The 23237-nt window shown below is 38.4% G+C and overlaps 1 protein-coding gene across 8 annotated transcripts in view; it reads right to left on the bottom strand.

Annotated features, from left to right (window-relative positions):
• The window catches only part of MAST2 (microtubule associated serine/threonine kinase 2), a 185200-nt gene that overhangs the window by 133178 nt on the left and 28785 nt on the right, over window positions 1-23237 (bottom strand). For 3 of the 8 annotated variants that reach the window (XM_079314232.1, XM_079314233.1, XM_079314226.1), the window contains exon 1: window positions 3525-4281. The exons of 4 other annotated variants lie outside the window; for them this stretch is intronic. In XM_079314232.1, the coding sequence (XP_079170358.1) occupies window positions 3525-3559 (35 nt within the window). In that variant the 5' untranslated portion in view covers window positions 3560-4281. Of the gene's footprint in view, window positions 1-3524; window positions 4282-14375; window positions 14513-23237 lie in introns of those variants that run through there. One more of the 8 variants, XM_079314234.1, reaches the window with a different exon arrangement.

The raw sequence follows: 23237 nt of genomic DNA, 5'->3' as shown, positions 1-23237 counted from the left end.
TATTCTCCATGCCCTATTTCCCCCTGCCCCCAGGAGGAAAACGTTAGATTTATTTTAAAAATTAATGAATCATTCTTCTTGTGGGGTGGGAGGTGTGGTTTTTTTAATATATATTATATTTTAGCCAAACATGCTGTGCAGTAAAAACACTAGCCAAGATAAGCACAGTCAAGTCCTGTGATGCAGTTTGTCTTTCAGATCTCCACTGAAACCAGCACAAAAGTGGTCCCACAAAGTAAATTACCTAGTTGAACTTAGCCCAAATTTCAGCAGAAAAGGGAGATATCACACAGTAAGAAAAGATGGATGCAGGGAACTGTGGTGATATTGTCCAGCCACATCTGAATACTGCTCACATAGCATAAATGCAGAATATATGCTGAATGCAAGTATCTGAAATTTTGAATCCATTACTTTTCTTACTTGCATTTCACTCATCAGAATTTTGGGGATAGAAACTCCAATTTCTCACATGTGTGAGCAGAGTAAAAGCACACATGCACCAGCTCCTGCAATGCAAAAGAAACCAAAAACCCACAATTTTCTGATACAAGATGATGTTCAAAGTACCCATTCATCTTCACAGAGAATCACTGGGTACTACTGCTATGATCTGCACTAAAACACCAACAAGAAATGTACAATAACAAACAATCACAAACCTACATTTATGGCTACATCACATTTTATTTTATGTAACACCAAATAACTTAGAAATCCAAATACAGATCTCTGTACAGTGCAGCAGAAACAGCTCCACCACTTACAGCTCCACCATTTAGCACCTGTCCCTAGGCAGTAATTTATGTCAAAAGTCCAAGTTCATTACCTAAAATAAAAGCCTAGAAATTAAAGGAATAATTCATTACTAGAAGCTCTTCTTCAGCCTTTACTCAATACTCCTGCACAGCTACATCACACTGCAAGCATATATGCTATATGTGAGTGTATACTTATAAATATATACAGTTACATGCTATGTGTGTGTGTTTATGCTGTATGTGTGTGTATATCTATAAATATATACAGTTACATGTACACAGAAAATCTGATTCGCCTCTCCTGGAGCTTAAATTTCCACATATTTCACCATTACAAATTTGTAGACACCAAATTTGTGGCACCAAACAGGATGCAACAAAAGCAGTCTGAACAAATGAAGAAGGTGACAGAGAAGGGCCACGTGCCAGGGTTTTGATTTTGCATGTGGGAACATTCCTGCTCCTTGAGCTGCTCCCTCTAGTCCACAGGTATTTATCCAGGGATCAGGGCTGAGAGATTTCCCCAAGACAAAGTTATCACAATGTTGGTATCACAAGCATTTCAGGTGATGGAGGTAAAAGGAAGCAGGAGGAAAACATATATGTACATTTGGGAAGTGCCCTGTATTGAAACAAAGATTTTCACAGTGCACATGATTAAGTACCAGAGCAGGTGCCAAAAAGGGCTGCAAAATCTCCATCCCTAGATACACTCAAAACCAGCCTGGACAAGTCCTTCAGCAACCTGATCTAACTTTGGAATTAGCATTGCTTTGAGTGGAGAGGATGGATTAGAGAACCTAATTTGGGCTGTGATGTTTACTTTAAAAGCCATCAATATCCAGTTTGAACTAAGAAACTAATTTTTTTCATCAGTGGCCTTTCAAACTAGTATCACCCAGCTCTCCTAGGGAAGTAATTAAATATATTGCCTTGGCAATGCACCAACAGTTTTATAATTTTTCCTGATTTTTAAGGTTGAAATTGACTATAAAATAGTCACTTTTCAATGCCACAATTTCTTCCAAAAATTTTACTCCAAAATACAGAGGGGGTAAAAAATAGATCTAACATTACCTTCCTTGTGGACATTTGTCTTATTTCCTGGTGTCCTTTTAGCCTATTTTATTAGTTCCTGAAGCATTTTTGATGTAGATATTGATTACACCTATATATAGATACATGCATATGCATTTACACATACCTACCCAACTGTGGACAGACACAACACCACATCTAGACAGTAAATACTCAAGACACCAAAATGATGCAATTTCACCATACAACATAGTTAAGCCAGGGAAATGCATTCTCATTTCCCAGCAGTGTCTTCTGCTGACACTGGTGGGCATTTGGGCTCCTCCAATTTCCCTTCTTTTTCCAATACTCCCCTGAAGAATTGCCATGAAAACCACTCCCTGCCATGCCAAACAGATACAACTTCCCTGAGTAATTCTATGTTCAGAAAAGAAAAAAAAAAAAAGGCTTGGAAAAAAAAAATTATTATCCATGGACAGAAACAATCATCTTGGTTATGAAACTCTAACTGGATACATTGAAAGCAAATATCAATTTATCCAAAAATTCATCCCCAAACAATCTTACTTATTCCTATATACTCAGTTATACAGAAAGTAAATACAGCTAATTTTATGATGAGGAAATACACTATCCTAATACACTGTCACTATGGTATATGCAGCACACTGTGTCAAGCTATTTCAGTAATATCAATAAGCTGGCCAAAAAAAAATATATTAAAAAAGGTGAGATGTAGAACATATTCACAAAAGGCAACAATTAATTTGTAATTGCCTTAAAGCATCAGCAATGTATGAGTAGCAATATGTTAAAATAGTAAATTTATTTTCCTCAAAGGAAGTTAAACAATGGGACTGGCATGGTTAATTTAATAGGCAACGTTCATGGTCTATAAACAATTACTTATGCTAGCAAGAATGTAATAGGCTATATACCATCCTATTACAATGACAAGGGGGGAGGGAGGGAAGAATATGGTGCTCTCAAGCACGAATCTATTCCCTGTCCATCTCACAAGATTTTGGAGCTCACTCACTTCCAGCAGCTTTATTCCATAAGCATCATCTCAGTTATCACACACCACTGACACTGGCACAGATTACTGTTTGTCATACCAGTGTAAGTGAGTACAACTTCCACAGCACCACTACAAAATAAACTTCACTAGTATGTTTGAGCTCAAAACAAATTAGAGTACTTATTACAACAATGATAGCTGTTGAAAGTAAAATATAAATATTATTTGCATTGTTGAATGGCATTCTGGTTTTGGATTACTGTGTATTTGAAGAATATGCCAAAAATAAATGAGAATATTCAATCTGTTTTGACATTTAATTTTTAATTAATGCTGAAGTAAAATGGCTACTCTAAGACAAGTCTGACAAGTCATGTAACAGATTTCTGTGTGTATCTGTAAAAGTGAAGTTCCAAAAATAAGGTAAGTCTCATAGTTTATATTTCACTTCTTACCACAGGAATAGTCACAAAACTATTGGATATAATCCAAGACACTAAAAACTTATTTTATTACTGCATACAAAACACTGCTTCTAGTTTATAAAATATAAAACTAAGAGAAAACAGAAAACCTCAAATTCTAGTATCATTGTTATATAGTCAGTCAACCTGATTTACACCAAACAGCTGTCAGCATTTTTATAAGACTGTCAACATTACGAGCAGAAGAAAAAAATAAAAGAAGGCTGAAGTCACACTTACCTGCAGCCCTCTTCTTCGAAGAATACTTGAATCATCCATATTTCGACTGCTGATCACTAATGCTCACTTGCTTCTCACTAGCTTTACTCTCAAACTGTTAGAGAAGTCCATTATTTTCAAACTTTTCTCCCCCTCCCACTTGCCCTCCGTCCACTTGCTAAAAATAGGACATGGTCTTTCACTTGCCTGCCATGAAGAACTGCAGCCACGGTCTCTGACTATCTGTACGTAATTTTGCCTGCCTCTTTGTGGCAGATTTAGCAGGTCACATTGGAAAAAATCTGTTTGACTTTCCTAAATCTTTTCAAGGTTGGATGTCTCACTCCCTCATACACACAACTGTCTACAAATATATCATAATAATCCACAACTCCACGTAAGGCCAAAGAGTAGAATTTAATTCAGATCCCATACACAAGTATTTTTACTTTATTTCAATTTACTTGAGCTGTTGTAAGGGATCAGCAAACTAAAACAGCTGCCTTCATTCACTGTGTATAATAAGCTCACAAAATCCAGGTCACATTTCCTTTAAAAAACACCCAGTCACGCTAACTAAAAAAGCAATACTGTGAGCACACAGGATGATACACTGGCATCTAAAATGCGGAAAAATCTCGCTATGAAAACCACAGGCATTTAATTTTTCCCAATTCTGAAAAATTCCTTTACTCCTTTGCAAGACAAAGCAAGTGTCAGATTCTTCAGATACTGTCAGACATTCTTTTGTTCCTGCTATCTCTGAGCTATGCTGGGCTCCTCCATGCAGCAGGCACCGCACATTCTTCAGCTCATTGCTGAGATCTTGCGACTCTCATGTGCTGAAGGGTCTGGAACACATGTTGCAAGTTCTGAGCATTTAAGAATTCATTCATCTATTCATCACTGACAGAGCTGTCTGAAGTAGCCCTTCCCTCATCGTCATCCAAAGCAAAAAAAGGCAGGGGGGAAGGAAAAAGCACAGTTCAGCTGAGGCTTTTTCAGTCTGTCCTGCAGTTTCTGATTTCCAGCTACCTTCACACAGACAACTCCAGCAAGGTCAAAAAGGGCTCTGCCCCTTTAGGTCCATTATGCCAATGCCATTTTAAAACATGAACATACAGCCTGTGCTGAAAATAACACAACAATAAAGCTTCTAGCTATACCGAACACCATTTCAGTAAAAACAAAAATCTAGGTATGCTCATCCCAGTATCACTTAAATTACTGAGCATGTCAAGAAGCCTTTGTCCTACACATGCCCTTTCTAGATTAAAAAGGAAAAAAGAAAGTATTGCAAATATAATGAACAACCTACTGCCGCAACAACCTTCAATTTTTTAGCAGAAATCTAAAGCAACATATTTCATCTGATAAAACCTTAGGAAGAGTCTATTTATAACTTCTGAATACGAACACTGTATCTAAAAAGAACCTAACTTCAGAGTCGGAAGGATTTCGTGAGATACATAAAGCAAAGTTCATGGAGAGCTGTGTTTGTGAGGGGATTTCAGGCAGGCATCCTCCCGTGCGCGAATGCGGCAGCGAGCGGAGCGCAGCCCGGGCTGGGCTGCTACCCCGGCTGGATGGGCGGGCGGGCGGGTGGATGGATGGATGGATGGAGCGCTCCTGTTCCCACAGCTAGGACAGCTGCCAGCCAAAAACAGTCTCCAGGCAAGCACCACAGGTTGGCGGTGCTTAAAGGAACGGAGATTTACACGGAAATCTTTAGCTGATCTTCATGCTAAGTGACCGAGTCACATGAGCTGAACGCATCATTGTCAAGTCAGCTGGCAGAATACAACTCAATCCCATTCACCAGGCTTTTTTTCCTGATCCTCTGCGGAGCGAGTGTGGTCTTTTATTGAGAGCAGCTAATAAATCCTGCGGCTGCCGTCCCTCCTTCCATCCATCTGCCGCTTTACAGGAGCGAATGCCGAGCGAGGGCTGCAGCGCCTTTGTGCGCTCCGAGAGGGCAGGAGCTCATTTGCATGGAGCCTACTGTACCATATAAAAACCTGCGCTAGTGAAAACAACTCCATGAGCCACTTCATTTTAAAGGAACAGCATCTTCTTTTGCAAATGGGGCCGGGAAACAGCGAGCCACTCACCAAACTCTGCGGGAGAACTTAAGGATGTGTCACCCGGGGGGAGCATAAAAATAGGGATTAAGTTCTGTTTAAAAGCACACAGGAACGTAAAATGATCATAGGACTTCACTGTGATAATATTTATGACCTATTTCAATATAATTTCTTGCATTTTGCCAACAAATAAGCTTCCTCAGGAAAAAACACAAAATACTAAATTCAGTTATCAGACATTAGTACCAACATTAGTACCACTAATTAGCTAAGAATATCTCATAGAAATAAAACATTTTGGCATGCACACTCACATACATTACATGCACTTTGCAATTTATTTTAGTCTATAATAGATTTTAGAAATATTTATATTAGACCATGCACTAACCAGATCAATGATCTTACCTCTTCTAAGGCCACCAGAATTAAACAACACATTCTGTGAGAGGAATCAAGGCATCTTAACCATCATGCAATACCATTCCCATTGTATTCTCCTCCTAAATCAACCACTAAATGAAAATGTTTAAGCCAGATAACAGTAGTATATAACCATAACTTATTTCCATAACATAACTGGAAGCATTCTTATTGGCACATACATATCTAATCCTTCCTGGATTATTTACTGTAATATTCAGACATTGCCAATTCTCAATATGTCTTCACAAGTGACTTGTAATTGATTGAGGCTGGCATGAGTCTCAAAATACCATGAGAATCATCTGTTCTCTTCCAAATTTCAAGCTTTCTTGGGGAGGATGCTTTCAAATTGGCTGCTTGCCACATTTACCCAGTTTTTGGGGTGGAGAAGCCAACTGGAGCTGCTGGAAAAAGAAAACCAGGCATGGTCTTTCCTCCAGCTTTCCTATCCACTTCCCTTCTTCAGTGTAAATAATGTTTATTTAAATGTCAGATCAAAAACCACTACCAAAAACATCACAAATGAGACAACCACCTTTTCTTCCCTCCTATTTAACTCTTGTGACTCATCTACTCTCCTTTTTTCTTCCTTCAGCAAAATCTACCACAGAAAATCAGTGATGAAAGAGAATGGGAGAAAATGCTTTGGATCAAACTGAAACAAGAAAAGGACAAATGGAATTTAAAAGCAACTCTCTGGCATGAATTTTTTTTTTTCCTAAATACTACCTTTAGAAATTTAAATTTACCCCTTCATTTCACCAAAAGATTACACCACCCTTAAACTGGGTGATTTTAACATCCTGAAAGGTCTGCAGGTAAGTCTCCAATTAGAGAAGAAAAAGACATTACATACATGTCTTGTATAAGACATTACACTAAGTGATATATTCTGAAAGGTATTAAAGAAACAGGACACAAAATGTAATTTTATCAATTATATAAAAAGTTAATTCTAGAAGAAATTTCCCAAACACTTTCCAGATGCAGGCAACGCTTAGAAAGGGACTAACAAAAAAAACTGTTTATTGGGTGGAAAAGATCAAAATAAGGAGGTCACACAACACTTGAATCCTTTAAAAATCAGAGTACCTACTTTAACACTCAACTTCACTAAAAGAAACTAGGAAGGGGGATTAAAAGAGGGAATTCAAAGTTGGTTCACCAATAACTTTAGTAAGCTCCTAACTCAATCTTTCCTCCCTCCATCAAATTGACAAATCTGGAGAAAATTTGCTTTGCTCTGCAGCAACAAGGAAAGAGAAAGGGTGGAGTAGCATTGGGATCTCCCGTGTAGCTGCAGCACTCTGGAAAAGTTCTTTATTCAATCTTGATTTGAAGACATCAAGAAATGGAAAGAGCCATGAAATTCCAGTATGTTCCTGCAAGAATTAACCTGATAAGTAGGGAAGGGCAATCTATCAACTTGCCAATACTGAGGTGAATTAATGGAGGCTAAGAGAATTTCCAAAGAAACAAAAAGAGGTACTGCTTTACACAACAGTCACAATGGACTATTTCTTGCTGTGAAAGGCTGGAGGGGAAAAAAATCAGAAGCATGGGTAGAATTGTTTGGACAAATGCATTGAAGAATCTGCCAAGAAGTCTTAAAAAAGAGAAACACACTGAAGTTGACCCAGAGTCACAAACAGTTGCAAATGTTCTGGGAAGAGACTGCCTTGGCCACCTGCTAGCAGAGATAAGGTACTGGGCTCAGCCAGTGTAATCACTCTGTGGCTTTATTTAGGTAAAAAGTCCAAAGGTAGTGCTTGCTGAAGACAACAGTATCTTGGATCCTAAAAGGCATCAACTCCAAAAAGGAACAAGGTGTAACAGTGACTGAAAAGTCACTAAAAATAGTGTGTAGCTATGTTGCTGTGGAGAAAGATACAGAGAGGCAAAAATACAGCAACAAGACACTTTCTTGCTTGGTGCAGAAAAGAGCAAGAAAGAGCAAAAAGAAACCATTGCCTTAAATAAGACAGTTATTGGAAAACAAAATACAGACAAATTATTGGTCAGAGAAAGAGACACCTCTTCTCCCTGGCTTTCTCAGGGACCTTGCAGGTGTTTATCTCTGTTACGATTCCTTGTCTTATGTTTACAATAGAGAAAAAGTTTCCAGCTGGCGAAAAATCCTAGCTGAGGCTGAGAAAGTTTCATGGCCTGACAAAAATACTTAGAACTTGAGAAAAAAGGCCTAGCTAAAATGTGCCTAGGCCTTCAGCAGTGTCCACATAGCTATGACAGTTCAAGGAAGCTCTGAACAAACCAACAGAACTTACAGATCATAAATAAATTATATTGTCTCTAGATATGGTATTGATGACATCACCATTGAAAATCACGTCTGTCGCCTATATTTTGAGATGAATCTGAACAAAATGAAAGTTCCAAAATAAATGTTTATTGGATAGAAAAACATCAGGCTTTAAGAACCTAATCTACTTTAATTGTCTCAGGAAAGGCCACATGTATTGCAAGACATTGAAGAATATTAAAAGGACCTGGAATTTCAGTTTTTACACCCAAGACAGCAACCAACCCTACCTCTCAGAGGTCTCTAGGAGGGGTCTTGGATTCTGGTTAGCATTTTATATCTTTTGATAAGAAATCTCTTTTCATTCATGCTGATTCAGACCCCATTCCACTACCTGCTACCAAAATCTCACTTCTCTGTCTTGTAGAATAAAAAAAAAAAAAAAAAATCGGAGAATTTAGAACATTTCCAACATGAAAATGAGAGTTTTCTATCTATTAACTTCAGTATAATCAAAACAACAACTGACCACTTAGAAATTTTTGATATTCCATATTAACTACAAAAACAGCAGAAAGTCTCTCACACAACCAGGGCCCCATCATTTGTGGTGGGAAGGACATCAGCACTACACAAAAAGATGATCTTGTGATGAACACCAGTTCAGATTTTGCCACACAAGGAGTGCTCCCATCCAAAAATCTAAAGGCTAAAAAGACCAACAGCTTTCAATTTTCTGCAGTGAGATGCAATGTTTTTATTTACATATTTTATTATCGAGGGATTTTTTTGAACCAATGCCCTGATCTAAAATAATGAGATTCAATATTTACATTTTTCATAGTTCCTAATTCATTATAGTTTTTACTCTATTTAATCAAAACTAAAAGCAACAAGACATCAAGCTGTGGGAAACTTTAAAGCTATAATATTTCCTTACATAACATATTGTCTGGTGGGGAAAAAAAAAAATCACTTTCCAAAATTTTATAAGCTGACAACTTCAGTGAAATTTTTTTAAGTCTTTGGTAGCATTTATCTGTGCAAAAAAAAACATGAGCCAAATGTTACACTGTCAAACTGAAACTTAAGTGCTTGGGGCTTTTTTATTTATTTTGATCAAGCTGTGTTTATCTGAAGATTTAAAAACGTGTCTCTTTGAGATACACTGACAGACTACTGAAACCAGGAAGGTTGATGAGGTAACTTGCTTGGAAAAAAAAAAAAGAAAAAAGACACAACTTGGCAGCCAACCTAAGGAAACTCGCCTGACAGCTTGTCTGAATTTCTTCTGGATGTCTTGCCTATTTACAAGATTCAGTTTGATAAAGTAAGACCTTTGGAGCAAAGCTGTGCATTAGCAACGAACCACAGCAGGAACTCATCCCGAACCAGCACTTACGAGGCTTGGTCCCAGAAAGAGAAACGCTGAAAAAATGTTTAAAATCCTCAGGGTTTACACCATACTCAGGCTTTCACAGCACATTTTGTGTTCCCAGTTTGTTAGGTTTAGATTCCTGGGCCAGACTGCCCCATCCCCCACATCCAATGCCTATGAAAGGCAGCACTCCCACTCATCTTCCATACAAATGTAAATTTGCTGCCACAAGGCTGGAGGAAAGAGTTCATTCATCCACAGCCCGACTGTTTCCATACTGTACCAGAGAGGGGACATGCAGGAGACACACCAGCTTCCAGGCAGAACTTTGGCTCAAGCTAGCATCTTTGGAAAAGAATCTCCAATTACATTTAATATTTATAGAAAATGCTGGATTCACTATGCAAATTCATGTTCTGGAGTTGAACTGCTATTAGAACAGAATGGAAACCAGTTTCTCTCATGCTACATTTCAAATACAATGCAATTTCTAAAAGAAATGTGGTTTTGATAGGCAGAAAAGCCTTCTTCTATATAGGCTGCAAATTTAAACCTGAAGAAAATACAATTTTTGTTTACTAAACATTTGTTGACATTACCAAAATCAAGTTTCTCTTACTTTAAGACAACTTTATGCTTCAAATGTTAGGACTTAAACCTCAGCAATTAATAACTCCAATCAGAATGGCAACAAACCCAAAGCTCAAACTTGTGTGTTTCCCAAATGAAGCTATTGACATTTACTGAAATGTTTGTAGAAACAAAGCCTGTAGTTTCAAGAATCCCACAGGAAAGACTTTATGAATACAGTTAGCCCAGAAGCTATTTTGCCTTAGAAACTGGCTCTATAATGCTACAAATTACAGATGCACCTCACATCTCATGCAAACACATGCTGATAAATACTCCCAAAATTTTACTACACACAAAATATTTCCTCCACTATCCACACTCCTGCAGCCTCACCACAGCAGCAGTGGTTTACATATACACACTTCCCTTTTCTGTAAATTCCCAAACTTCTGCTTCCAATTCTTACTTCATCAATAAAGCCACATTTGACTTTGAAGTACTAGCTGGAAAGCTTTTATAGAAAGGTGGCACTTTTCAATTAAAGAGTTTCAAGGACAACAAATTGCAGAGGTATGAGACTAAACCAAGCTGTATTCAACTGTATCTTCCACTTGTATCTGTAGGATATTTGTCACTTTGGACACTCATTTCTTCAAAACAATCACTTGATGTTTCATGAGACAAGGAATCTCTTATATTTCACTGGTTAAAAAAGTCAAAAATAATGATTCACACTATCATACACATTCATTAGGAAAAAAACCCATTAGGAAAAATGCCACGAAACTCAACAACTGTTTTTTCTTTAATTATTCTGCTCAGAACAGAGTCTACAGCACTGAATATATTTTTCACATCTTAATCCACATACAATTCATTTCACTATACCATGAGTTTTACCTTGGTTTCCAGCTGACATTAAAGTTCTTAAACAAGATTCCAAAGGTTGTACCATTTTGCTGGCTTAAGACCAACATGATACACATTTAAACACTGCCTTTGAAATAAATACTTGAAGATAAGCCAAAACATTTGGAACTAGAGGGCTTTATTCTCTCCTACTGTCCTGTTTATACCTGACTAAGCTTACATCAATATCTAGGGAGACATCTCACAGCAGTGTTTTACTGATGGATTCTGACAGGTTTTTATTCTTCTGTTTCTGGTCTCAGACAAAACTTTGCTATTGATTTCTCACAATTTTGTCATCTCCTTAAAGTGCTGGACAAGTTAAAAGCTTTTTTATAGATATCCTTTTTTTCCAATATTTATCCACTAAACTTGAACAAAAACTGAAAGAGATAAAAATAATAAATTCTTTCAGGATTTTAAAGATTTACAGTACAAAGATAATTTTTTTTTTCTGTTCTCCCTTTTCTCCAGGATCTACATCAGGCCTCCCATTTTCATGAGTTCTCCTGGTTGGGTTTTTTAATTTGAAAGCTATTTTTCATTTTTAAAAGAGTAGAGGCATAATAGTAATTTAGCAATCTCTCTAACTTTTATTGGTGTTTTTTAATAGAACCATTTACCTGCAATCAGGGCAGAAGAAACAAAAGACTGTTGACTTAAAAGATTCAAAGAATATTTCTCAGAGGAAAAGTGTGACAATAATTATTTTTAAAAGCATCTGAAGATGTATCTCCTCCCATAAAAGCAGCAGATGAAAAATGCTTGGATTTCAAATTAATGGGCAAATATACATGTTTTGCACTTCTTGATACAGTTACACTCTACTCCAAATTAAATTCAAACACAAAATTCTTACGTGTGACATGACAATACACATCCAGCATCAAATGTTCCAGAAAAACAAAAGTGCTTCAATGCAGCAGCAGGATCCTTATATGTTCTTTAAAGCATTCAGACATACTACTGAGTTACTAATATAACATTGACCAAAACAGTTGAAACCTTTTGTTCTTTGTTTAAAAAAAAAAAATCTGAGCTCACCAGAAAAAATTGAAATGTTATTTTCATGCATCATTTGAATTGTCACCTGGGCTTTTTGTCTCTAGAACTGACAGAGAATATCAATGTGTTAATTGAAACAAGCAGTATGCAATCCACAGGACATCTTTAGCATATGTTTCCTTCCAAGGCTGACAAGAGCTTTCTTGGATTTTTCAGCACTAGACTCTGATGTTTCCATTTTCATGCTAAAAATATTAACAAAAATCTTACATGTTTTTATGTATTTTCCCAGCAATATCTTTCCACAGGAATCAGACACACTGTATCAGTTTTGAGACCTCGAAAAATAAAATGTGAGTGTGGTAACATGAAAGTGTTGAAAACCCCATCCTTAAAGCTGTATTTCTCTTTCTAATTCAAAAGGCCCAGAAAAATAAATCCAATCAGAAACCTAGCTCCATGATAGAACATTCTTACTGATGAAGGAGAATGAGATAGTGCATGTAACAAGGCAAAGCTCAATACTCAAAGCTATCATAATTTAAAATTAGACATAATTATCCTTAACAAAACCAGGCACTGTGGAAAGGGGCTTTGGAACAGCTGCTCCTCTTCAATTTAAATGCTCATTTGTTTTACATTGACCTAGAAATCAGTATCCTCCGAACCAAAAGCCAATTAGATAATAGTCTGTCTTTCAAGCTTGTAGAATACTAATTTTCGTAATGTTGTTAGTAGTGAAAAGCAAAGAAATAAACTGCAGATGATGCCACAAGTATCTCAGCTCCACTATGCACAACCAAAACGTGAGGTTTCCCTTCCCTCCTTTCTGGAAGGTCAGATTTCCAATCCAGGGAAGACATCCACCACTCCCTGTGCTGACCCTGCACAGTCCCAGGCTGGGACAGGCACAGGACACTGCAAAGGCAGCCACATGGAAAGGATCTTGAGTTTGCTGGAGTGGCATCTTGCCACTCCTTCCACAGCAAAAGCAACATGCCAAACTGACAACAAGGAAGCACTTCAAAAGCTGCCCTTCCAACCTTGCCCAGAGTTAGGTCATGAACATCAGTGTTTTTGGGAACAGAACGATGACAGATTCTTCCATTACTGCAATATAAACAAACTGCTTCTTGAGCTACAAGAATTAAAGACGCCCAATTACTTACAGGCTTGAGTTTGGTTTTTTTGTCTCTTGCTCCCTCCCATAGTTCTGACAGAGGTAACTGGCTCTCCTATTTTACTTCCACCCAACTGGAGACAGCACCTCCCCCAGTTAATCCAGCACTGTCATATTTGAATGTCAACCAGTGCTGCCAAACCACAATAAACAACGAACTGACTGTCACTGAGAGAATGTGAGGGGGTGTCTCCTACTCACTTCCAATTCTTATAGTATTGCAATTACAGTTATTTTTGACATTTCTTATTCTTTTCAAGCCTGGATGGAATTGGCCAGTGCTTGGAAGTTACCAGGAAATAAGGAACAATTGGAGAAACTCTGATTCCCTACAACTGTTCAGAGTTTCTGGCAGTCAAGATCATTTCTACCATTACTTTCAATTTTGGTTAAAGCCAATGCCAAAAATACATATTCATCTACAGAGCTGTTCCTGCTCTAAAGAGACAAAATTATGATGAATGCCAGTTTGATTACACTTGAATACAAAGCCATAACATTTCTCGGTCTTCTGAGACTTGGCAGAATCCCTAGAGAAAATTCTTTCCATGAAAGAAGGAGAGCCTTTTCTAAATGCATCTACAAAATAAGCTTCTCAGAAGGCTGGTGTCCCAGTAAGGCTGACAGGATCCAGCAAGAAACCAATTAATACAGGAAACTACATTAGAAAACAGAGAATTCAATTCTACCAAACCATTAGGTCTTCCTGAAAGAAACACTGACAATCACCAGTTGTGATTCACAGTTCCGTGCTGCTGTTAGTGCAAAAGGTGGATGTTTCAATACTGAAAGGAGCCTTCTAAAACTGCTGAAGTTGTGAAGTAAACAAGCCTATATTGACAGAATGATCTCATAGCAGAATACAAATCTCTACAGGCAAGGTGGAATTCAAGGCAAGGAGAAGCTCTTTCCAGAATAGTTAATAAAGCTGAAGAAACCCTTGTCTCCTTAGGTTTCCATCTGAAGTCACTGAAGTAGAAAGCAATCAAATGCAAGTGTGAGCTGCAATGGACAGCAAAAGACAAAGATGAAAACAGCAGCAGCATCCCAAATATACCTCCAAGTTATCAGACATCAGCATTATCAGTTGATTGTAGCAGTTTGCTCTATCCTGTGCTCCTGAATTTCCCACGCTAGCAGCTCCCTTTCCTTCTCAGTACTGCCTTCAAAGCTGCTTTTGCAACAGGAAGCAGAGGAAAAGCCAAAGTCCATTCCTACCCAGCCAAACAAGTAAGCAGATTATAGAGGAGGTTTCAGAGCAGCAAGGACAATGTCCAAGGCAAAATAATTATTTCAGTCCTATATCAGTTTTCCAAAGTACAAGTAGAAGCATCATACCATTAGTTATTGAGATTTTCATCAGAATAAAAAAAAAAAAAAAAACAACCTAGCAAATAAATTACTGTGGCTTCTGCAAAGAGTTCTTAGGTGCTTTTGGGTGGGAGAGGTAGAGGTTGGGCCGTTTAAATTACTGTCTCTGCTGAGGAAGTAAACATGCAAACATCAGGCTCTGAATTGCTCAGAACTTACAGCTTGACTGAAAACTACATTTCTGAAGAAAATGCATCTCTATGAAACAGCTAAACTTTCTGGGTTAAGAACCTGCCAATCAATTGAATTTTTAAAAGTAGCTGTCAGAAGAATTGCTAGGGAATATGACCTTTCTATGTCAAAAGAACAGCCATGCATATAACATTAGATATGAGGAAGAAATTATTCACTATGAGGGTGGGGAGGCACTGGCACAGGTTGCTCAGATAAGTTGTTGATGTTGCACCTCTGGAAGTGTTCAAGGCCAGGCTGGATGAAACTTTGAGCAACCTGGTCTAGTGAAAGGTGGCCCTGCCCATGGCAGGTTGGAACTAAATGGTCCTTAAGGTCCCTTCCAACACAAACCATTCCATGATTCTATGATTTGAATGGGTGACCTAGAAATAAATATAAAGCCACTGATGACAAATGTACACTAACAGCAGAGTATAAACAGTGAGGTCAGCACTGTCAGGGTGATCTGAATGACTTGCTCTGTGCACATACTGTGCTAATGCAACCAAATGGTAAATTGCACTCGTAGGAATTAGGATTTAGGCAACTACAGCATGAAGGGAACATGTGCAATTCTAACTCTATTAATCTCTTGTGTATCCCTTTTTTGAGATACTGGTACTCAATTTGCCATTTTCCAGTCCTCAGACTATTTTAAGCAATTGGCTGTACAGCATAAATAGTAGTTCACACATTTCATCTTTGAACTATTTTAAAGCTGTGTCATTATCTCCTTTTACTCACTGAATTAACAACTTACTTTGTTCTGTTCCTCACCACTCTGCTTTCCTTTTAACCATTCTTAATTCTTATTCATAGGTTGGATAGGGGAACACTGCATTCCTCTGCCTTGAAGGAGTGGTCCTTAATTCAGTTCTGTGACTATAAAGGTGCAGGTCTCTTCACTGATGTTCCTTTTTCTTCAAGCTTCTCTTTCTAAATCGGTTCATCTTTTTGAAACTCAAAGCAGGTTAGTTAGCTTTGCATAACTCTATTTCTATTTCAGCTTTTAGGGTGTTTTTTTGACTTACCTTTCGAACCAGAACTGAGCACTGCTAAGGACATAAACAATTTTATTCCTATTCCCATGGGATCTTTGCTGGAGCTTGATCTGTCTTATGAAACCATCACTGAACATGTAAAATGTGCTCTCATCATGTCCCAGCATGGCAAGTGCCCAGTCTACACAAGTGCATTCTCTCACTAACATTTTGTTCCAGGGTATCCAATCCTCCTCAGCACACTGCAGTCAGCATCCCCTGCCATGCAGTGGGTAATACAGACCCCTCAATTAATACATCTTAATTAGATTTTAGAACCAAGCTTAAGTTAGAATTTAATTAGACCCAGGCTTCAAGGCTTGGTGTTGTGAGCTTTGCCTGTTTCAAAAGGGAGCAGAGAGCAGGGTCTTTAAACATTCAGCACCGCCCAGGCACAATCCCAACCTCCATAACCTTTCCTGAGCAGTTTGAGGAGATGATATTGGACACAAAGCTGCATGTAAATGAGACAGGCAGTCCTCAGCATAGTCATGACAGAATTTGAGCATTTTATGGAATTAATTATCTGTAAAACATACAGTGGTGTAATAATTATACTTATGAGCAGTGAATATTATTATGTGCTTTCCACTACTCTGAGCTGGAGGATTCAACACAGAACAGAGGCTTATAACACAAAGCATAAGTTCAATAATGTAGCTTAGGTGAAATCGAGTTAAATCAACTTTATCCTTTTTACATAACACAAAATGGAGTTCAAACAAACTTTCATTGCTTGCTCCAGAATGTGAAATTGTGGTTACCTACTTCTGAACACCCAAACTATTGGGGAAGTTTCCTGATGTGCAAGAGAAAAAGGAGCTGACCATTACGAGTGGTTGTCCGTGACTGTTCTCAGGCAGCGATTGCACTGGAGGCAAAGGTTGATGATAAAATACTTGATAATGGGACAAAAAGAACTCCAATAGCAGGTGGAAGGGCATGCATCATTAATGAACTCCACTGAAGAAGCTAGACACCATCATACCTTTCCTTTGGAATTACTGCAATTTATAGTAAGCCAGGGGGAAGAGCAGCTCACCTTTTGCTTATGGAAAAATAGAGAAATTCAGCAATTAGAACTGTAAGGGATATCTATCACTCCACTGCAGACCCAAGTTCAATAGCCAAGCACCCTTAAACAGCTTTTAATCCATTCTTGATACTTTCCTGGGGAAGTTGATACCACAGATTTTTCTGACAATAAACTACATGGAACAGGGTCTCCCAAGATTTTCAGCAACTCTCATTTACACAAACACTTGCAGCCACTTTCTTTTTCAATCTCATATAGATATAGGTGTACATATATATATATGTATATATATATATATATACACACACACGTGTGTGTGTATAAACTAATTTTTAAATCACCTTTAACATTTAAAAAAAAGAAGATAGGCAAGCCATTCAATGTATTAGAGTGCTCACTTGGAATTAAGTTGGTACATAAATCAACTGGTTTCTTTGTAAGTATTACCTAATATCAATGCATGTTCATATCAGGCATAAGAAGGTATGCTTTTCATTTTACTCTGTCTTATATAATTCAAATGTTTCTCAGTCAGCAGTATTTTAAACATAATATGTAAATTATATTGAGAAAGTAAACATGTCAGCAGGCCAGTAATCATACAGAAAATAAAAGATGTCACTGTCAAAAATACCACTTTAAACAGCTGCCCGTTTAATAAGGATTGATGCTGATACCTGATCAATATAATCTGGCAATGCTGACATGGCTCTTTTCCTTTAAATTCAGATAGCTCTGCATGTTTGCTGTATTACACTTTGCTCCTCTTTCCTATCAAACACCTAATCATTTATCTTCCCAACCTTCCCTTTCATTAGCCTATTTCATTCTAATAAGATTCAAGAATTAACTTTGATAAGAAATTTATGCATTTGAAATTCATAACCCGCTACATTTCACTTCATTTTAAAAGAAAATATTTGATAGATGAAAAACATCAGAACCTTACCTGAAACCAAACAAATAGTTATTGATAGCTTTAATAATTCCCACAGACTTGACTTTTATGTTGCATACTGTCACTTGAGCAGACTCAAAGAGTTTGTTGATTAAAGCCCATGACTCAGAACACTGCTCATTTAGCAAGGAAATACTACAGAAATAAAGGTAGTACCAGAACTAGTAACTGCACAGTAGAAAAGGGAAGTGTAAATTGTGAGCAGCTGTTAAGCTGCAATACAAAATACAGCTATACAGTGTTCACACTTGCCAGACCAGGAGCCCACAGCCAAGGAATTGACAGTGTAGAGGGACTAAGGAGGTCACAGTAGAAATGTATGTGTACATAAAGCAGCCCAAATTCACAATTAACCACAATTTTCTGGCTATCATCAAGTAATAACAATTCAATTTAATGTGGGAAGGTTTTTTGTGGGGGTAGGGAAAGCCATGGACAAAAATGAACACTTCTGGGAGAACACAGGAGGGAAAGGAGAGCTTAGGAACATTGAACAGGCAGGAGAGGTCTTAAAAAGGATCTAGCTCAGTCTGGAGACAGCCCAGTGTGCAAACTGCTCTACCAAGGTTAGCAGCACTGATGAAATGCAAGCAGGAATGAACATTCTGACCTTTGTCTCCAATCCCTGGATTCCTGACACTGTGATAAGCACTGGATGTATTTTCCTTGACAACAGCTCATCCATTAGATTTCTCCAATTACCAATATTTACAAAATTCGAGATGTGTATTTGCCAAAAGTACCTCTGCAGACTTTACCCGAAACAAAAACATCACACTGTACCTAGGAGGTGGCTTTGTGTGAGATTTAGTGCATGCACTGTAACTTTGTGTAAACAATTCACAGCAGAATTCTCTGTGATAAAGGTATGCAAATGCTTGTTGCTAATTTGAGCAAAGACAAGTACAGAAACCATGTCAGATCTGAAGTTTCATGTTTTATTTAAACTCCAAGGCACAGAATTTTAATTCCAAGTTTCACATTCTAATTTGTTTTCATGGACAAATTATGAACCCTGCCATAGGAGTTCATCATATAACTACTTTAAGTGTCACTATACTGCATGACCACATTAAAATAATGAGGTTTGAACATTCCTATCTTCAATTAGAGCTTTGTGGCTTCAAGCACTTGAAGAATAAATGCTGCCATTAACCTAGACCTTACCCCTCAAATATGCACCAAATATATTAACAATGTTACTGAATCGTGAGGTCATTGTGAAAATATAAATCTCAGTGGATTCCATCACAAAGCAAAATCTTGATTATTTTAATAGGATATTATTTAAGGTATAAAATTAAAATCTCTCATTAAGTTATCTCAACAGCTCATTTAATTTATCAAGCTCAAAAAATATTTTAAAGGTTATTTTAGGTTAATTACATTTCACATCCTTTTATGACAGATCTGAAACCCTGCACATCTTTCAATTCTCTTTTATAAACATTCCCCCTTGCCAAATAGCTGAGAGTTCACACTGACATATTTTTGCATACTCACACTATAGTCTCAACATGATAGTGTTTTATATTCATGATAGTCACAGAATCTAGTGTTTTTTGATGGAAACTTGGTCACTGCAATAAATAACAAAAGCAGAAGCCCCTCAGTCAGTAAGGCACCCTTTCAACAAATCCTACACTATTTGTACTTAAATGGCCACAACTGCTTTCTGAAAATAATTGTGATCAATCCAAAAGGCCACAGTACAGGAATTCAATACAATAAACAACAGCTTTGGAAAAAAAAAATCATTTGGCCATTATTTGTCCTAGTTTCAAGGGAAGAACTAAAGATATTGACTCTAAATCAAGCTTATATTGGTTATTCTGACTTCATACCTCATGTTCTCACAGCCCAAGGACTCTGCAGTTCCCACCAGGGAAGAGTCTGAAACTCACAATTAATGTGGAAATGCTGGGGTTAGCAATAATAACCCAGCAAGGGCAGCTAAGAGATCATGGTTTGCCTCAGCTCTTGAACAACTGACTTGAAAAATCTCAATATGAACACAATCAGAAAATTATACTGGCACATTATCTACAGTGACTGCAGCAATAAATTATTCCACAGCACCATCCATTTGAGCTCCAAACATCTGCTAAACATTAATAAACTGAGGTTTACAGAAGGTCTGCGAGGCGTGCTCTACTTTCAGTTCTTCAGGTGACCAAGGGACTGAACCTCTCTGTACCTGAGCTTATCAAAGTTCAGATATCAGGACTGTTGCATAAATCCCAAGCTTGTGTTTCACTTACAAGGCTACCCTTATCTCTGCCAAGAGATTTCACCTCTCCCCCTCTGATAATCTCGAGGCAATAAGGATTTTAGATTAACTCATAGGAAAGATTCCGAGCTGCAGCTCTTGAGAGGTGCTGCACACAAACCTCTGTATTCCCACTGTCCTGGAAATGGTAAAATAAACAGTGACTGTGTCTCTGGGGCTGAAAAAGGATTGCTGGAAAGACACATTGCATGGCTTGGATAAACCAAAATGACACAGTGCAGGAAAACAGACCAAACAAGAAGTGGCAGCCAAACATGGAGGATTATGCTTCTAATTACAGAGCATGTCCAAAGCTTTTGCTTAGTCAAAATGCTACAGGGGATTCTTATAAATGTCCTAAGGCTCAAAACTGTTTGCATTTCTGAAAGAAAGCAACTTGAAATTTAAGCAAACAAACTATTTCATGTTTTAAGACCAATCCTCCCATTATCACAACCTAGGAAACTATTTCAAGAAGTATTACCAGACACAGAAGGCAGCCATATTAAAGTACTAAATGCAGACACCTCACAGTGCCTTTCTATGAAAATATGTGCCAAAAATAAAACAGCAAATTTTCAACTACTTTAAATTAAAACCCATAACTTTTATTGTCTGCATCAGTATGTATTTATAGTAAGGTCATTAAGAACCACAGAACAACACTCAAGGAACAAAGCCTCACTCTTCAACAGTGTGTGTTCAAGACAGTCTGAATAACTGCATTTTAAGTTCCCCATGGCTCCCCAAGCAAAAAAGCTAATTTTCCATGCACACTACAGCAGTTTCTCACTTTACACCTACAATAGTGCTGCTGTCAGGAAGAGAAGTGACTGCATGTGCCAAAAATCAATTCAACATATTCACAGACAAAAAAAATAACATGCAGCATCTGAAGATAATGAGAACTGCAATCATTCAAACTGACAGTCTAGTGCCTAACAATTATCACAAGGCAAGTTTTATGAATTCATATTTCCTACAATGACAAGCCTCAGGTTACACAGAAGGGCGTTCACATTTTCTTCCAAATATGAAAACCTCCTTTAAGCCAATGAGTCCACTCCAAAATGGAATTCACTTAACTGAAGTGAGTAAAAAGATGCTGACTGTGTTTTAAGTAATATGCTGAAGTTTCTTCAGACCAAGATGCTGACTGTGCTTAAGTAATATGCACTATATAGTAAATATAACTTTAGTACAGAATTCATCACAATAATTTTCTGCTCTTTACATGAATTATTCAGAATGAAGTTTCCTAGTGAAAACCAATCAGGACTATCAGCTTTGGATGCCAATGTGAATAAAGTGCCTTGAATCTATCATGAAAACACACAGAGTCATACCACATCTATTTTTGGTTTTCAGCTAGAGACACCTTAAAAGCTGTGACAGAGGTAAGTCCCTGCAAGCACTCTAAACACTGCCAAATGTCTGGAACTTGCTCTATACTTCTTCCTCAGACCCTGTCCAAATTCCAGAATTGATCATGTACCCAAAGATTTGCCAACAGACTCTGCAGCGTATGTCCATGCAAATATCTAATTAGTATGCTCAAGCTTAGACTTCACACATGGTCTTCATTTGGAAATCCACTTACTTCCTGTCTCAGGTTATTACAACTGCCAATCTAAAATGCAATTCCAGACCTTCATACAGTAATAAAGTCCCTTCACTCATGCAGTCATAGTTCCTGCTGTCTTTTCTACCAACATAAAAATATGCAATCTTACTTGTACAGTCAAGTATTGAATGTTCTCTACTCCCTGAAATAATTTATGGCCTTCATCACCTATGACTTTCATGATTATTCTTAAACAAAACTATTTCCATCTGTATTGAGCAACATTTAAATAGTCAACATGTTACCACCTAAAATGCAAACTAAAAGTAACACTATCTATGACAAAACATTTTGGAAAAAGAGCAGCTGTGTGTTTTAGAAGACACAAATGTAAATGAAGTTTTCCCATCAGATTCAAATGCCTGCTTTTGCAATAAGTTCCCAGGCAATGAGCAGGAGGTAGCACTATGACATTAATGATTTGTCCCTGAGCTAGTGCTGTGTTTTTCAATAAAAAGAGAGTATATCTAATTCTTTTGTGAGGAGGGGAATTCTAAGCTCTATGCACTCACCTCACTGCCAGCACACAAAACGAGCAGAGAGGTGGAGAGTGTGGTGGCAGAGCAGATGTTGTACTGTGCAAACTGATGTTAAATTTGTTATCATTGGTGTCTGCCAGGTCTGCCAGCCCTGTTCCTTCCAAGATCTCATCCCTGTGAGTGTAACAACCACCAGCCGGGTGCTGCATAAAGCAGAGACCCTAAATAACAAACCGAAAATCCATTAAAGCGCAGGAGACTAAGCAGGAGGCACGGAGATTGAGTTTCCCTTTAGAACCAGGAGGGGTTTTGAAGCGGGAACTTCTAATTCCACTGCACTTCACTTCTGTATTACTAATTCCCGAGATGAACTGACAAACAACAGCGAAATAAGGTCTCCTTCAGCTGCGGGAAGCACCGCTGTCCCCAGCCCGGCTGTCCCACATCCAGTGACATTCCCGCTGTGGGAAGCACCGCTGTCCCCAGCCCGGCTGTCCCACATCCAGTGACATTCCCGCTGCGGGAAGCACCGCTGTCCCCAGCCCGGCTGTCCACATCCAGTGACATTCCCGCTGCGGGAAGCACCGCTGTCCCCAGCCCGGCTGTCCCACATCCAGTGACATTCCCGCTGCGGGAAGCACCGCTGTCCCCAGCCCGGCTGTCCCACATCCAGTGACATTCCCGCTGCGGGAAGCACCGCTGTCCCCAGCCCGGCTGTCCCACATCCAGTGACATTCCCGCTGCGGGAAGCACCGCTGTCCCCAGCCCGGCTGTCCCACATCCAGTGACATTCCCGCTGCGGGAAGCACCGCTGTCCCCAGCCCGGCTGTCCCACATCCAGTGACATTCCCGCTGAACACGCAGCTCCTGAGGCGCCCGGGGCTGCAGCGCCACCACCAGGCCACAGGCCGAAGTGCAATTCACACAGCTGCCGCCCAAAATTTCCCAATTTTGCTTCTAGAATCGGC

This window comes from Erithacus rubecula (assembly GCF_903797595.1).
Source record: "Erithacus rubecula genome assembly, chromosome: 10".
Classification (NCBI taxonomy): Eukaryota; Metazoa; Chordata; class Aves; order Passeriformes; family Muscicapidae; genus Erithacus; species Erithacus rubecula.
The sequence above is the reverse complement of the archived record's forward strand: the minus strand, read 5'-3'. Positions and strand labels throughout refer to the sequence as shown.